General features: G+C 46.4%; 1 protein-coding gene across 1 annotated transcript; it reads left to right on the top strand.

Annotated features, from left to right (window-relative positions):
• The first annotated feature begins 3,797 nt into the window (after positions 1-3,797).
• LOC123402513 lies at positions 3,798-4,565 on the top strand. The gene has a single exon (XM_045096433.1). The coding sequence runs from the start codon at positions 3,933-3,935 to the stop codon at positions 4,446-4,448; it is 516 nt and encodes a 171-aa protein (XP_044952368.1). The 5' UTR covers positions 3,798-3,932; the 3' UTR covers positions 4,449-4,565.
• Positions 4,566-13,374: the final 8,809 nt, after the last annotated feature.

Raw genomic sequence — 13,374 nt, 5'->3', positions numbered from 1 at the left:
CTACCAATGTGAGGAGTACGAGAATTGGAATGCATGCCCGGTATGCGGTGCATTACACTATAAGATTAACCGTGATGACCCTGGTGATGTTGAGGGCGAGCGTCCAAGAAGAGGGTTCCTGCCAAGGTGATGTGGAACGCTCCTATAATACCACGATTGAAATGTTTGTTCCAAAACAAAGAGGATGTGAAGTTGTTGCGGTGGCACAAAGAAGACCGTAAGAAAGATGTGATGTTGAGAGTACCCACTAATGGGTCGCAGTGGAGAAAAGCTGAGAGAGGACTTTGTAGTTGACACAAGGAACTTATGCTTTGCCTTAAGTAAAATGACATTAATCCTTTTGGGGAGCAGAGCTACAGTCATAGCACCTTGTTGGAAATATGCCCTAGAGGCAATGATAAAATAGTTATTATTATATTTCATGTTAAAAGATAATCATTTATTATCCATGCTATAATTGTATTGAATGAAAACATAGATACATGTGTGGATACATAGACAAAACAATGTCCCTAGCAAGCCTCTAGTTGGCTAGCCAGTTGATCAATGATAGTCAAGGTTTTCTGACTATATGCAAGTGTTGTCACTTGATAAATGGGTCACATCATTAGGAGAATCATGTGATGGACTAGACCCAAACTACGAACGTAGCATATTGATCGTGTCATTTTATTGCTATTGTTTTCTGCGTGTCAAGTATTTATTCCTATGACCATGAGATCATATAACTCACTGGCACCGGAGGAATACCTTGTGTGTATCAAACATCGCAACGTAACTGGGTGACTATAAAGGTGCTGTACATGTATCTCCGAAGGTGTCCGTTGAGTTAGTATGGATCAAGACTGGGATTTGTCACTCTGTGTGACGGAGAGGTATCTCGAGGCCCACTCGGTAATACAACATCACACACAAGCCTTGCAAGCAATGTGACTAAGTGTAAGTCACGAGATCTTGTATTACAGAATGAGTAAAGAGACTTGCCGGTAACGAGATTGAAATAGGTATGCGGATACCGACGATCGAATCTCGGGCAAGTAACATACCCAAGGACAAAGGGAATGACATACGAGATTATATGAATCCTTGACACTGAGGTTTAACCGATAAGACCTTCGGAGAATATGTAGGATCCGATATGGGCATCTAGGTCCCGCTATTGGATATTGACCAAGGAGTGTCTCGGGTCATGTCTACATAGTTCTCGAACCCGCAGGGTCTGCACACTTAAGGTTCGATGATGTTTTAGTATAGTTGAGTTATATGTGTGGTTACCAAATATTGTTCAGAGTCCCGGATGAGAGCACGGACGTCACGAGGGTTTTCGGAATGATCCGGAAATGAAGATTGATATATAGGATGGTTGCATTTGGTCACCGGAAGGTTTCGGGCATTACCGGCAGTGTACCGGGAGTGACGAATGGGTTCCGGGTGTTCACTGGGAGGGGCCCACCCACCCGGGAGTGAGCCTATGGCCTTAGAGTGGCATACCAAGTCCTTAGTGGGCTGGTGGAGTCAGCCCAAGAGGGATATGGCGCCACAAGCAAAAATACCAAAGGAAAGAAGAAAAAAAAGGAAAGGAGGTGGGAAGGAAGAGGAGGACTCCTCCTTCCCAAACCGAATTGGAGGAGGAGTCCTCATCCACCCTTGCGGCCGGCGCACCCTTGGGGCCCTTATGCCCCAAGGCTAGTCCCACCCCTCCTCCTATATATATTGGTGGTTTAGGGCTTTTTGAGACACAACTTTGCCACGTGCAACTCTAGCCTATTCCACATAGTTTTACCTCTAGATCGGATTTCTGCGGAGCTCGGGCGGAGCCCTGCAGGAGTAGATCATCACCACCACCGGAGCGCCGTCACGCTGCCGGAGAACTCATCTACTTCTCCATCTTTCTTGCTGGATCAAGAAGGCCGAGATCGTCATTGAGCTGTACGTGTGCTGAACGCGGAGATGTCGTCTGCTCAGCGCTAGATCGGAACCGTTCATGGGACGGATCGTGGGACGACGGTGATTTGAATCACGAAGCTGTACCACTACATCAACCGCGTTTCTTAACGCTTCCCGCTTAGCGATCTACAAGGGTACGTAGATCTAATCTCTTCTCGTAGATGGACATCACCATAATAGGTCTTCGTGTGCGTTGGAAAATTTTTGTTTCCCATGCAACGTTCCCCAACACACCTAGCATGTGACTCTATGTATCTATAACCTTCCTTCTTTGTTGTGCATGAAGCGAAAGTTTATTATGATGACATTGCTCATCCAAGGCCCTAAGCAACCCGACAACGACATTGATGGGTACCTAAGACCATTAGTTGAATAATTTTATAGTTGGGGATAGAAAAGGTATATGTGTGTGGAATGAGCATAAATAGGAGGAAGTTGACCTACGAGTGTTGTTGTTTGTAACCATCAATGATTTGCCTGCTCTTAATAACCTTTCAGGACAAACAAACAAGGGATAGAATGAATGCATGCACTGTTTAGATGATACTGTAAGTATATATTTGGATAAATGTAAGAAGAATGTGTACCCGGGACATCGTCAGTTTCTTCTGATCAGGCATCTCTTAAGAAGGAAAGGCAAGCATTTCAAAGGATTTAAAAGCCTGGCCACCGTATTAGTGATGATATATTTGATATGATCAAGGATTTAAAAGTAATCTTTGGAAAGCGCCCTCGAGAACAATTTATTCCGAATGACGCTAACGGACACGCACCCATATGAAAGAAGAAATTTATATTTTGGGAGCTACCTTATTGAAAAGCCTAGAGGTCCGCTCTGCAATCGACGTGATGCACGTGACGATGAATCTTTGTGTGAACCTGCTAGGCTTTTTGAGCATGTATGGGAAGACAAAATATACACCGGAGGCATGGCAAAACCAACAACGTATGAACAAAAAAGACGACATGCACCAAAGCAGTATCAAGGTCCTGTCAGCTACGCTCTTATCAAAGAAGAGAAGAAAATCCTTTTTAAATGCCTGAGCAGTATGAAGGTCACATCTGACTTCTCGTCGAATATAAAGGAAATAATAAATATGGCAGAGAAAAGATTCTAAAACCTAAAGTCTCATGACTGTCACGTGATTATGTTGTAGTTACTTTCGGTTGCATTAAGGGGGATTCTACCGAAAAATGTTCGAGTACCCATTGTGAAGCTATGTGCATTCCTCAATGCAATTTCTCAGAAGGTAATCAATTTCCGCTCGTCTCTTTGTTTGGTGTAGCGGCGGGTTTCGATTGGGCTGGTGTCAGAGTCTTGGATGCCAAGGCGGCGGCCCTGGTGGTGGGAGAACGGTGCTCATGGGCAGAGCCCGTAGCTCGGTGCTGCCCGGTGGCCATGACCGTGTAGGGCGGCGTCCTAGCTGGGGTGTGGTGTTCGATGGCGGTGAGTGTTGGTCGGGGTGAAAACTTGTTCTACCTTCGGACAGACCGGTGGCGGGAAGCTCGTTCCTTATTCAAGACATCGTTGCAGCTCTCATTGCCCATCGTGTTGTTCGAAGGAAAACTCTGATCCTTGAAGCGGACGGTGACGACGCTCCGAAGTCGCAGTCTTTCTCAATGTGTTGCCTTAAAGCCCGCAGTCCGTTGTATGCGGCTTAATCTCTTCGTGGTGGCGTGTTCACGGTGAAGGACCCCGGTTGCTCTTGTAGTGTTACACGGGTGATGTTGTTGTGCTCAATGCCTATGTTATGTATGATGGCGCGCGTTTGTATCAAATTATTGATAATGGTTGCTTTATATATAAAGCGGCGACCTTTTTAAGTAAAGATCATTCAACTAGAGTTGGGATGAAGCCCCGATGCACGCGATACGTTCATGGTCTTAACCAGCAGCTCCCCACGAGAGGATAAGCGGATAACCCCATCGCTTCCACCGGTCTAGCTCTACCAGCTCTCCTCGTCCAGCCAGAAACCAAGGCAGCCATGGCGTCGCTAGCCCTGAGGCCCATCATGCCAGCCACCGCCACCGCCACGGCGGCATCCACGACAACAACTCTCAACCCCGCCCGCCGCGGCAGCTCCACCCTCCTCCTCCTCCGTCGCCGGCAGCCAGTCACGTGCATGGCGGAGAGCAGCGGCGGCGGCAACAGCACCGTGGAGCTGGCCGCGGGGGCGGCCGGGCTCGCGTCGTGCGCCACCGTGGCGTGGTCCCTCTACACGCTCAAGGCGACGGGCTGCGGCCTGCCGCCGGGCCCCGGCGGCTCGCTCGGCGCGGCGGAGGGCGTCAGCTACCTCGTGGTGGCGGGCATCGTCGGCTGGTCGCTCACCACCAAGGTGCGCACCGGGTCGGGCCTCCCGGCAGGGCCCTACGGCCTCCTCGGCGCCGCCGAGGGCGTCGCGTACCTCACCGTCGTCGCCATCGCCGCCGTGTTCGGGCTGCAGTTCTTCCAGCAGGGGTCGATCCCGGGCCCGTTGCCGTCGGAGCAGTGCTTTGGCTAAGAATGCATGGCTGATGCTGTGAATCGTGTGAGACTCGATCGAGTGCGTGTTCCTGGTTCAGTTTGTACTCTCGAATCGGTTTGGCCAAGCATTCTAAGCGTGTTCTTGATCGTATAATTGCACAGTTTCACCGTGTCACGTAGATCTTAGGGCCAAGAGTCGTCCCCCTCCCAGCTTCTCCTGAAATCTCCTACCCACACTCTGTCAAATTCCTTTTTTTAAGGACATGTACAATGGTCGATAAGATATCTTATCTTAAGTCTGCCACATAGACAAGATAAGACAATAAAAACGTACTCCCCCATTCTTAAATATAAGTCTTTTTAGAGGTTCTAGTAGAGGCTACATATGAATGTATATAGTCATACTTTAGAGTGTAGATTCATTCATTTTACTTTGTATGTAGTCCCCTTATGAAATTACTAAAAAGATTTATATTTAGGAACGGAGGGAGCAGGATAATATACAATGGTTATCTCCTAGCTTTATCTCAAATGACTAAAAATATGGTGATGTGTTGTAGCAGCATATTTGTAGACTCTTTTGTGTCAGCTTTACACATCCGCTAAGTACGTGAGTAAAATTGAATTGCACGAAGGAAATTTGCATTGGCAGCTGCACAAATATGTCGGACATGCATAACAAAATAAAGCTTGTGGCATTGTTAAATATAATTAATGATTTGATGTAAGCTATAGAAAAAATTTATAGTTCAAATAGGTAACTATAATAACACAAATTGCATCATACAAATGTATTTCAAGTAATCGTAAATATTATTCACTGCCAAAACGTTGCCAAATATTGTTGACTAGATCATCCTTCAGCTGGAGATGCGTTTGGCGGTCTTGAATAGCGGAACTTCTTTATAGGTAGTCTGTGAACGTGACGTGTGGACCAACGATGACTTCAGGTGGTAGAGCAAATGATGACCCCGCGTCATTATTCAAGTCGAGTGGAACGTGAAAGGTTTCTCGTTCATCCTCAACTATCATATTGTGAAGTCTGACGCAAGCTTTCATGATATCTTCGATGGCTTTCCGTTTCCACAGTCGTGCCGGACGACGAACAATATTGAAGCGAGCTTGCAATGCCCCAAAAGCCCTCTCCACATCCTTCCTCGCTCCTTCTTGACGCTTTGCAAATAATTTATCCTTTTCACTTTGAGGAAGTGGTATTGTCTTTACGAAGATAGCCCATTCTGGATATACTCCATCAACGAGATAGTAACTTGAGTTATATTGTCTCCCATTGACATTAAATTGCACCCTAGGAGTTTCTCCTTTCAAAGTATTGGTGAACAATGTCGACCGATTCTGAACATTGATGTCGTTGTTGGACCCAGCGACACCAAAATAAGCATGCCATATCCGAAGGTCATGTGAAGCAACCGCTTCAAGTATCATAGTTGGGACACCATGATCACCATGAGTAAATTGACCCCTCCATGCAACTGAACAATTCTTCCACTGCCAATGCATACAATCTATGCTTTCTATCATGCCTGGGAAGCCACGCGACTCGCCAATTTGCAGTAAATGTTCAAGTTCGTCTACTGAAGGAGGCCGGAAATACTCTTCGCCAAACTTAGCAATCACGCCTTTCGCAAAATAACCCAAACACTCTAATGATGTGCTTGCGCCAATACTTAGCACCTCATCAAGCTGGTCAGCCGAGGTCCCATAGGCAAGCATACGAATAGCCGTTGTACACTTCTGGAGTGGCGAGAGCCCTTCACAATTAGTAGCATTTACCCTGTTAGTAAAATATGAGGACCAATCGCCAAGAGCACTTACAATTCGTAGGAAAAGGGGTTTTCTCATCCGAAATCTTCTACAGAACATCTGCTCAGTGTAGAGGGGATTTTCAGGGAAATAATTAGCAACGAGTCGGTTGTGTCCCTCTGCATGATTCCTAGGTATGAACCTCCTAGGACCACTTCGGCGATGTAACGAGTCAACACTTTGTTCAAGCATGACCTTCAACTTCTCTCCAATGTGCTGAGTAAGTACGTCTAGAATTTCTTGCTCGGCCATGAAGTCTTCCATTGTGTAGACCTCGACTAGGTCGTCAATGTCTTCATCCATGGCATCGTGATCACCTGACGAACTAGAGCTAGATTGGGACATAGCACGTGCACAAATTGCGAAGAAACAATTGGTACAGAGAGATTGTTCAGAGCGTAGGATCTATCCTCATATATATAGTACTAATCGCATCTATCAAAGTCCATGCACTAGTGGGGACAGGGCCTATAGCTCCGGCCCGTAAGGGGCTTTAGTCCCGGTTCACCAACCGGGACTAAAGGGGCGGGACTAAAGGCCTAACCTTTAGTCCCGGCCCTGTTCCAAGCCGGGACTAAAGGTGCTCCACGTGGGCGCCTCGGAGCGCCCTCAGGGGCAGGCCCTTTAGTCCCGGTTCTTTACACGGACCGGGACTAAAGAGTTTCAGATTTTGTTTATTTTTGGGTTTTAGGGTTTAGGTGTTCGGGAGATTAACGTGATGCCTCGTTTGGTGTTCGGGAATTAGTTTTCATATAATTCTAAATAGAAATAATTATGCATATATATATAAGATTAACTTATCTTACAAGCGAGCATATATATACAATTATATGGAGATCTGAATTATCGGGACTAGAGCCCGTCTATTCGATTACATGGACGAACATCAGTAATGGCCCCTAGCTACACTAAATCGTCCTTTGTCATCTATAGCTTCCGTCATCAGAAAGGTCGCAAGCTCCTCTGCAACAGCAATCGCGCGTTGCTCTGGTAGGACCTTCTCCCTTATGGCCGTGTACTATATAAGAAGAGGAGATGAATATGAATATCAATCATGATAACAAAGAATGACGGGTAAAAATAGAGGTGTGAATGTTCATTGCTTACGTCGAATCTGTGATCCTTGTGCTCAGAGGTAAACGTGCGAATGGTCTCGCAAACATAGTATCCGCATAGATGCGTCCCCCGTGGCTGCTGTTCACACTTTACGAGAATAGAATATATATAATCAAAATAATAATCTAGCATCATAAATATATTGAAAATAGAAGTATATCATACTACTACTTACCTGAGCCGCTCTAAAGGTCAGCTTCTCAGGCTCGATACCGGGAGTCACGTACTTGAACCACTTCCAAACCCTGCCCGACAAGGATAATGATTTGCTAAGTTTTTCATTAATTGGTATATCAGAAAATCATCGAAAGAGACCGATAGAGCGCAAGAATGATTGAAATTACCCTTGGAGCATGTCCTGCAGGCTTTGGAACTGTTCCAAGGGTCTCGATAATGGGTCGAAGGCATCAACTCTTCCCTTATCAATTTGAATGTCCAACAGAATCCAATGAAAGCTGCACATGCATATATATATATATGTGTGTGTGTGTGTGTGTGTGTGTGTGTGTGTGTGTGTGTGTGTGTGTGTGTGTCAGTAACTTATCAATTACACTTATAAGTGAACGGACACAACAGAGTAAAGACCCTCACCTGAAGTTGTATGGAAACAGTATGTGGTCACAGAAATTTTGATCTGTTAGAAACCTTAGAAAGTTTTCCTCCGTCTCCTTGGGTTTATCAGTTAGCGTCGTTATATGTATTTTATCTGGGTCAATAAACTCAATATTTAGGATGTTCCTACTTTTACAATTCAGAATCTTCATTCTGCACAATAGAGTACAAGTTATATATAGACAATGAATTGAAATAACTAAACAAGTTATATGTAGACAACGAATTGAAAAACTTACAGAGAATAGCAACTCATAAGCGATTTGTCGAGGGCGTCGGCATTGTACATCTGGAAGAGTTCATCAAAGTCGATATGGATTTCTTCGGGGCGGCCGTAGTACTCCCGTGGGACACTCACCACGATCATCGTTCTCCCATTCTTTGATTCACTTAAGTACCATGTATGCAAGTAACGCATATTTGTTGGGAGATCATCTTTGCTGACCAAAGGCGCTCCCATGACAAACTGTGGCTTAGGGGCTACCACAGCCTTGGGTAACCTGTCGTCTTGGGAAGCCTGAATGTCTTCAACCGGGATACCCCATTCATCCGCCCACTTCTTTTCTAATTCCAAATCTTGCCCCTGCACCGGAGGGGGGACATTCTCGGGTAACACCCTAAGGGGTGGGATCGACTGTTTGGCCTGTTGTCCAAGCTGAGGAACGTCTGATTTTTTCTTGCTTGTAGTTGAACTTGATTTGCTCCCACTTGCACTTGCACGTGATCTGCTCTTTTTCACTTCCTTCTGCAATGTGCGTGTATAGTGATCAGGCTTATGGTGTAAGTCATACTGTGATGGAAGGTTCGTGAAGTATTTTGCAAATGCTATTTGCTTCTAGGTGTATTCCGGGCGGGGCTCGGGTTCCTTCTTTTTCATCTGCGCATCATGATGTTTCTTTGCTATCCTGGCGTTTTCCTCGAGGGTACGATCATAAAGTCTGATAGGAAGATTAGCATGAGGTACCTTTCGGAGGGGCGACAGTTTGCGCTTTGGGGGGCTCTATCGCTTAGAAATCGTCGGCGGAGCGTTCTTGGTGGCACGCTTCCACTTAGTATCCGGAGCGGGCGGCGGCGGAGACGGACGACCCAAGTCCGGCGGCAGTGATCGAGATGGACTCGTGTTGTGCTGGCCGACGTCATGTGGAGGGCTTGGAGGTAATGGAGGTGTAGGTGACCTGCGACGACTCGGAGGCGGTGTTGTCCTTGGGGCCGAGCCTGAAAGCTTGATGTAGTTCTTGTCCCATAGGATGACTCCACCCAGTACTTCTCCGAGTGTCCTCTCATCTTCGGGTCCAGCTATGTCGAGCTCCATATCATGAAACCCCGTCATGATTTCATCCACCCCGACTTTAGCAAAGCCAGCTGGAATCTCACGGCCATGCCAGCGTGCATCAGGGCCAGAAGGTAAAGCTTGTCCGACGGCCACCTTCATGAATATGTTCTTGAATTTCTGATGGAGTTCACATGATGTTGACTCCTTGATTCCATCCACGGGGTAGCCGGGACCGCCCTCTATCATTCTTCGTGCATCGTCGGGCGGGGCCTCAGATTCAGCCACGCTGCTTTTCCGCTTAGATGGGGCGCCGGTAATATCAAGTGCACGATCTTCCTGGCGCGCTACTCCTATAAGCTCATCAATCTGCTTCTGTTGCTCGTTAATCCTGGCAAGCAACTGGTTGAACTTGTCATTCTCCTCATCGTGATGCCGCTTCTTTGCTCTCGCTCGGCTTCTGTAAGTGTCTTGGTCTCTGGCAAACCCAAGCCACCACGGGTAAGAAGGACCGAAGCCTCGCGTTCGTCCTCCATGTTCGTCATTGCCGAGGACCAGTGTGAGCAAATCTTTCTCTCTATATGCAGTGAACTTTCTTTTTCCCTCCTTCTTTCACTATGTTTTTCCAATTCTCCCTGGGTATCCTAAGACCGTCACTGGAGATGAGGTCCCCTATTTCTTCGTCGTACGAACCACCATTCGCAAGGAACCAATTTCTTGCTCTCAATTCCCACTCATCACGGAGTGGTTCAGGTACGATGCCTTTAGCTAGCAGATCTTGCTCTTTCTTATCCCACTTTGGGATGGCAGTCTCATAGCCCCCTGGCCCTAGCTTGTGGTGATATTTCTTCTTGTCGGCATTTATCTTGTTCTTTTCTAATAATGCCTGGGCATCTTCTGACTCCTTGTACTCTTGAAATGCCTTCCAGTGATTCGCCTGCTTGGCTAGATACCCCTCGAATACTGGCACTTTCTTTGTCTTCAGATAGTTTTTCCATAGCTTCTTCTTCTAGTTACGGAACAGTTCGACCATCTTCTTTAGAGTCCACTGCTTGACTTTGGCCCTCAGTTTGTCTGCGGCGTCTTCATTCTCACATTCTAGCAGGTTGAAATGTGACATGGGATCATTCCAAAGATTATCTTTGTACCTTTCGGTGACATAGTCACCATCGGCTGCCCCTTTGCGCTTGTTCCACTCCCGAACGCTGATCGGGACGTGATCCCTAACGAGAACTCTGCATTGCTTCTTGAATGTGTCAGCAGCATTCTTAGAAAGCTTGGGTTCGCCCGTAGGCAATATCACCTCAAAGGTGTAATGCGTCCGTGCATCCAACTTTCTAGTCGGGCCTCGTTTCGTAGCTTTGCTCGATGTGGAGGCCTAAGAGGGAGAAACATTCGTCAAATGAATGTATATGTATACAATATAGAGCTATCTCCAATATTTTTCACATATTACAAGTGATTGTCGAACTTCATATGTATACCTCGCCGGACTTTATTATTTCTTCACCGGCTTCTCCATCAGTGGAGCTATCACCTTCTCCGTCATTGGACCTATCTCCTGCCCCATCGGCTTCATCTTCGTGTCGGTCGACCTCCATTCCATATCCCGAGGGGTTTAGATATGACGACGGAGATTCAGCTGGTTCAACGTCGGGGCCGTCTTTGATTATATCTTCGAGAAGTTATTCCTCTTCGAGGTTCCTGATATGTGGATCCATAGTTCTGCAAAAAACGGACATTTGATTAACTAATAAACTAACAAACTATATAAGAGGGGTTGGAAACTTCGAAGTGTCGTTTTATATAGGAGGACCTTTAGTCCCAGGTCTTGGCTAGAACCTAAACTCTAAAATATGTCTAACTGATTCTCTTAACCTTTAAGGATTTAACAAAATGGCGACATTCTAGATGTGTAGAAAATGATCCTATTTTCCCTGATCTCATCTACCCTTCTATATGTCACATTGTCTAGTGTCAAAGGACTTTGTTGAACTTTGTACCAAAAAAGAATTATTCTATCAGGAACCCCGTTCCAAAACAACTTTAGTCCCGGGTCGTGGCTCCACCCGGGACTCCTAAATTTCTGCATAGTATTCAAAGTAGGAGTACGTTTCCAATTTGAGCATTCAATAAGCAAAACCAAATCGTAAAATAAAGTAGTATTCAAATTAGCATGCATTCAATTATAAGCAAAAGTACATCATCTCTTTTGTCTGTACATCGTCGAATATTATCACTAATACTCCTCGAATACTATCATACATATAACATCACTGATACAGCTAGAACCGTAGCGCCCGACGGGTATCGTCGCGGGCGGTGGATACCCAAAGAGAAGAAACCATCACAGGATCATAGCTCCAGTGAGATCCCCGAAGAACCTGCCAGGTATGCTCGAACCTGCCCTCCAACGCAACCATGTAGCGACGGACGTGCTGATCCTCCTCGCTGACACGGTGACGTACCACCTCTGCGGTGTCCGGAAGCCTCGGCACCGTCATTGGCCCACGCGACCGCCACCAAACAAAGATCGGGTCAACAACGGGCTGGCTCCTCACCAACCTACCGCCCCCGGAAGGTAGCACCTCCCAATACCAGCCGGGCGGAGCCCAGTCCCGGACAGGGCCCCTCTGATCAAGCAGGTGTCCTCCGCCGAGTCGACGACGATGATGTGGGATAGGCATCGTAAAATGAACTAAAAAAATAAAGTAGTTCTATTAATTTTCTTGCTAAAAATAAACTATTAACACTTAAGCATATACAATAGCAAAATTAAACTATTAACACTTAAGCATATACAATATCAAAATTAAGCAATAATCTAAGAAATAATATTAACACTTAAGCATAAACACTATACAATAGCAAAATTAAGCATATACAATAGCATCTATATACGTAGAAATGTCTTCTTCTTCTTCTTTCTTATTTTCTTCTCCGCTTCTTCTTCAACTTCTCTTCTTCTACTTCTCCTCTTCTTCTATTTTTCCTCTTCTTCTTCTCTCCTCCTCTTCTTATTCTCCTTTTTCTTCTTTTCTTCTCCTCCTCTTCTTATTTTCCTTTTTCCTAATCCTATTTTCTTATTTTTGTTCATATTTCTTCTTCTTGTAACCTAACCTAATTCTAACTATTACTAACCCTAATAATCTAGCACAAACCTAATAACAATAGGAATTAAATGACAAAAAATATCTTCTCCTTTTTCTTCCTTTCCTCTCCTTTTTCTTCCTTTCTTCTCCTTTTTCTTCTTTTCTTCTCCTTCCCTTTTTCTTCCTTTCTTCTCCTTTTTCTTCCTTTCTTCTCCTTTTTCTTCCTTTCTTCCCTTTTTCTTCCTTTCTTCTCCTTTTTCTTCTTTTCTTCTCCTTTTTCTTATTTTCTTCTCCTTTTTCTTCTTTTCTTCTCCTTTTTCTTCTTTTCTTCTACTGGTCGGAGTGTTGGGGAGGAGGGGGTGGGGGGCTTACCGGCCGGAGGTGTCGACGGCGCGCGGCGAGGAGGACGGCGGCGGGCGGCGAGGAGGACGGCGGCGGCGAGGAGGACGATGGCAACGGCGAGGAGGACGGCAGGCGGCGGCGAGGAGGATGGTGGGCAGCCTGACGGCGTCGTCGAGGTCGTCGGTGTGCCGCGCCGGGCAGTAGAACGATCGGAAGAAGAAGAGAAACGAAATGCGATTTGGGTTGGAATTTTTCTAACTCCCGCTTATATAGGTGGATCTTTAGTCCCAGTTCGGGGCTCGAACCGGGACTAAAGACCCCCTTTAGTCCCGGGTGGAGCCACGACCCGGGACTAAAGGCCCTTTTTTGGCAGACCAGAAGGCGGGAAGCAGGGGCCTTTAGTCCCGGTGCGGAGCTCCAACCGGGACTAAAGGGGGTCTTTAGTCCCGGTTGGAGCCACGCACCGGGACTAAAGGCCCGTGCTCGGCAGGCGGCACGCGAGGGGCTTTAGTCCCGGGTCGTGGCTCCACCCGGGACTAAAGCCCCTCCTCGGCTGCACGATAAGTTTAGTCCCACCTCGCCCTGCGAGGGGGACTAACACTTGTTTATAAGCCCTGTCGCAGCTACTCCATCGAGCTCCTCTCTAAAGCAGGCTTACGGGCCTAAATTGACTGTAAATTTAAAAATTGAAACTATATTTGAAATTGTGG

Source organism: Hordeum vulgare, chromosome 6H (assembly GCF_904849725.1).
Source record: "Hordeum vulgare subsp. vulgare chromosome 6H, MorexV3_pseudomolecules_assembly, whole genome shotgun sequence".
NCBI classification, from domain to species: Eukaryota; Viridiplantae; Streptophyta; class Magnoliopsida; order Poales; family Poaceae; genus Hordeum; species Hordeum vulgare.
The sequence above is the reverse complement of the archived record's forward strand: the minus strand, read 5'-3'. Positions and strand labels throughout refer to the sequence as shown.

Excerpts from the sequence above, each read along its gene's own strand:
- LOC123402513 (XM_045096433.1), top strand. The coding sequence starts at position 3,933 with ATGGCGTCGCTAGCCCTGAGGCCCATCATGCCAGCCACCGCCACCGCC.